This window comes from Apium graveolens, chromosome 5 (genome assembly GCF_009905375.1).
Source record: "Apium graveolens cultivar Ventura chromosome 5, ASM990537v1, whole genome shotgun sequence".
NCBI lineage: Eukaryota > Viridiplantae > Streptophyta > Magnoliopsida > Apiales > Apiaceae > Apium > Apium graveolens.
In genome coordinates this window covers 145,156,416-145,158,642 of record NC_133651.1, presented here as the reverse complement: position 1 = coordinate 145,158,642, position 2,227 = coordinate 145,156,416, and the positions used below count along the sequence as shown (strand labels likewise).

The 2,227-nt window shown below is 39.1% G+C and overlaps 1 protein-coding gene across 1 annotated transcript; it reads right to left on the bottom strand.

Annotated features, from left to right (window-relative positions):
* Positions 1–1,144: 1,144 nt before the first annotated feature.
* Positions 1,145–1,708, bottom strand: LOC141660420 (uncharacterized). The gene has a single exon (XM_074467404.1). It carries the CDS (start codon positions 1,706–1,708, stop codon positions 1,145–1,147), a length of 564 nt encoding a protein of 187 aa, XP_074323505.1.
* Between the last annotated feature and the right edge of the window lie 519 nt (positions 1,709–2,227).

The window sequence follows — 2,227 nt, the reverse complement described above, 5'->3', positions numbered from 1 at the left end:
CCTGTGATGGGACAAGTTTTATGGTTCCCATAACGGAACAAATGATTTTGGGTCCCCGTAGTGGGACAAATGGTTTTATGGGTCCTGCGATGGGATGGAAGATTTGAAAATAAAAGTAGCATGCTAAAATTGAACTCTGGTATTTACACAGCACAATTAATGAAATGTTTTATAGAGCATGCTAGCTATTGATAATCCAGTTTTCATCGGTTTTCACATGTTTACTTGTTTTATAAACAAGTTATGATTTATGTTCCTATAAATGTTTAACATAAATTATTTTTGATTATTATTCATATAGTGGTACTGCTAAGCAATTGATTGCTCACTCTTGTAAAATATTTTATATATGTATTACAGATACCTAGGAGATGCTTCCGTGGTAGTCGGGGCAGAGTTCCAGCTCCTTCTGTGTCAGGCTCCTCTGAGGTAGTTGTGTCAGACCAGAAATGGTCTGTTGAGTTGTTGTATTAAGATAGTATTGTCAAGGTGGTTGTAATGAGTTAGTTTTACTGTTATGATGACCTAAGGCATACTTAAACCTGGAAAAGATCCTGGTAAGAGGGGTTGTGATTATGTTTTATCAGTGAAATGAATTTTATTATGTTACTTGTTGTGTTGTGGATGACGTCAACTCCTGACCCAGGGGTTGAGTCTGTCACAGTCTATTCTTGGGAGAGGGGAACAATCCTTCGGGCATGAATTATATAGATCAGTGAAATTAACACACATTCTCCACTTTCCTTTAGCCTTCTTTACCGTTATAGGATTTGCTAACTATTCTGAAAACTGTATCTCTTCAATGAAACCAGCTTCTAACAACTTCTCAACTTCTTGCATGATAGCTTTCTGCCTTTCATAGTAAAAACTACTTTTCTTTTACTTTACAGTCTTTCGATTTGGATTCGCGTTCAACATGTGGACGATCAATTCTGGGTCTATATCGGGCATATCTACTTCCGACCATGCAAATACATCATTATTATCTTGCAAAAATGTTATTAACTTTCCTTTATAGGAATCCTCCAATGATGCTCCAATGATGCTATAACAAAATTTACTTTCTCGGGATCCTAGGGAACCAAAGGAATCGGGATTAAGTCTTTTGCTAGTTTTCCTCGCTTTTCATCATTCTCACGAATATTCAGATCCTAAATGGGCAAGACCTGCCCCCGACTCCATCTTCCCTCAGCGAGGCTACATAACAGCTTTTGGCCATCTTCTGATCTCCTCTCTCTTCTCCTATTTTGTCTCTGGTTGAAAACTTGATTACTGAATGGTAGGATGAGGGGACTGCCTTGAAGGCATGTATACCTGTCATAAAGGGGATTGTAGTATACGTTGATCCAGCCTTAACCACTACAAAGCTCAACATTTGCATGGCTTGTCTTGGCTCCTGCCCCATTATTAGGGGTAGTTTAATTATCCCTTCAACCGGACATTCGACTCCAGTGAACCCATATATCAGCATATCAGTCAGGGTTAATTGAGAATCGTTGTATCCCATCCTTATAAAGGTATTATAGAGTAAGATGTCTATTGATGCTCCATTATCTACAAGGACTCTCTTTACCGGGCTATTTCCTATGATAGGTGTTATGACTAAGGGATCATCATGAGAATACTTGACCCCTTCCAAGTCAAAGTCATCGAATGCTATTGTTATTCCTGTCTTGACCCTCTTCGAAGCTTCTCCAACTATGTGCATGATTTCTCTAGCATATGTTTTCCTTTAGTTTTTAGATGAGCCTGCTGTAGTCAGTCCTCTAAAGATCGTATTTATCACTCGTATACTTACTCAATTTTCCTTTTTGATGAAGGAATTCAATTTCATCTTTCATCAATTGCACTCATCGGTGTCGTGACTAGCATCCTTGTGAAATCAGAAATATTTTCTTTTATCTAGCTTGGCAGGATCAGCCTTCAGGGGCTTAGGCTAGAGAACATCTCTATCTCTCTCGATTTTCATCAAGATTTGGCTCCTAGGAGCTTCTAGTCTCGCATACTCAATAAATGTTTGCCCAGGTCCCCCCTTCTTGGGTGGTGAATCAGCTTCTTTGTCAACCCTTGTATACTTGTCCTTTGCACTGTATTATTTGTCTGTCTTCCGCTTCTATCCACCAGTGGTCTCATTCATCACCGTTGTTTTCTTCATGCTTTCTTCAATTGGATATATTCTCCCGCTGTACTTTGGAGTTACAACATATTTTCTGGTTACCGCTTAGCC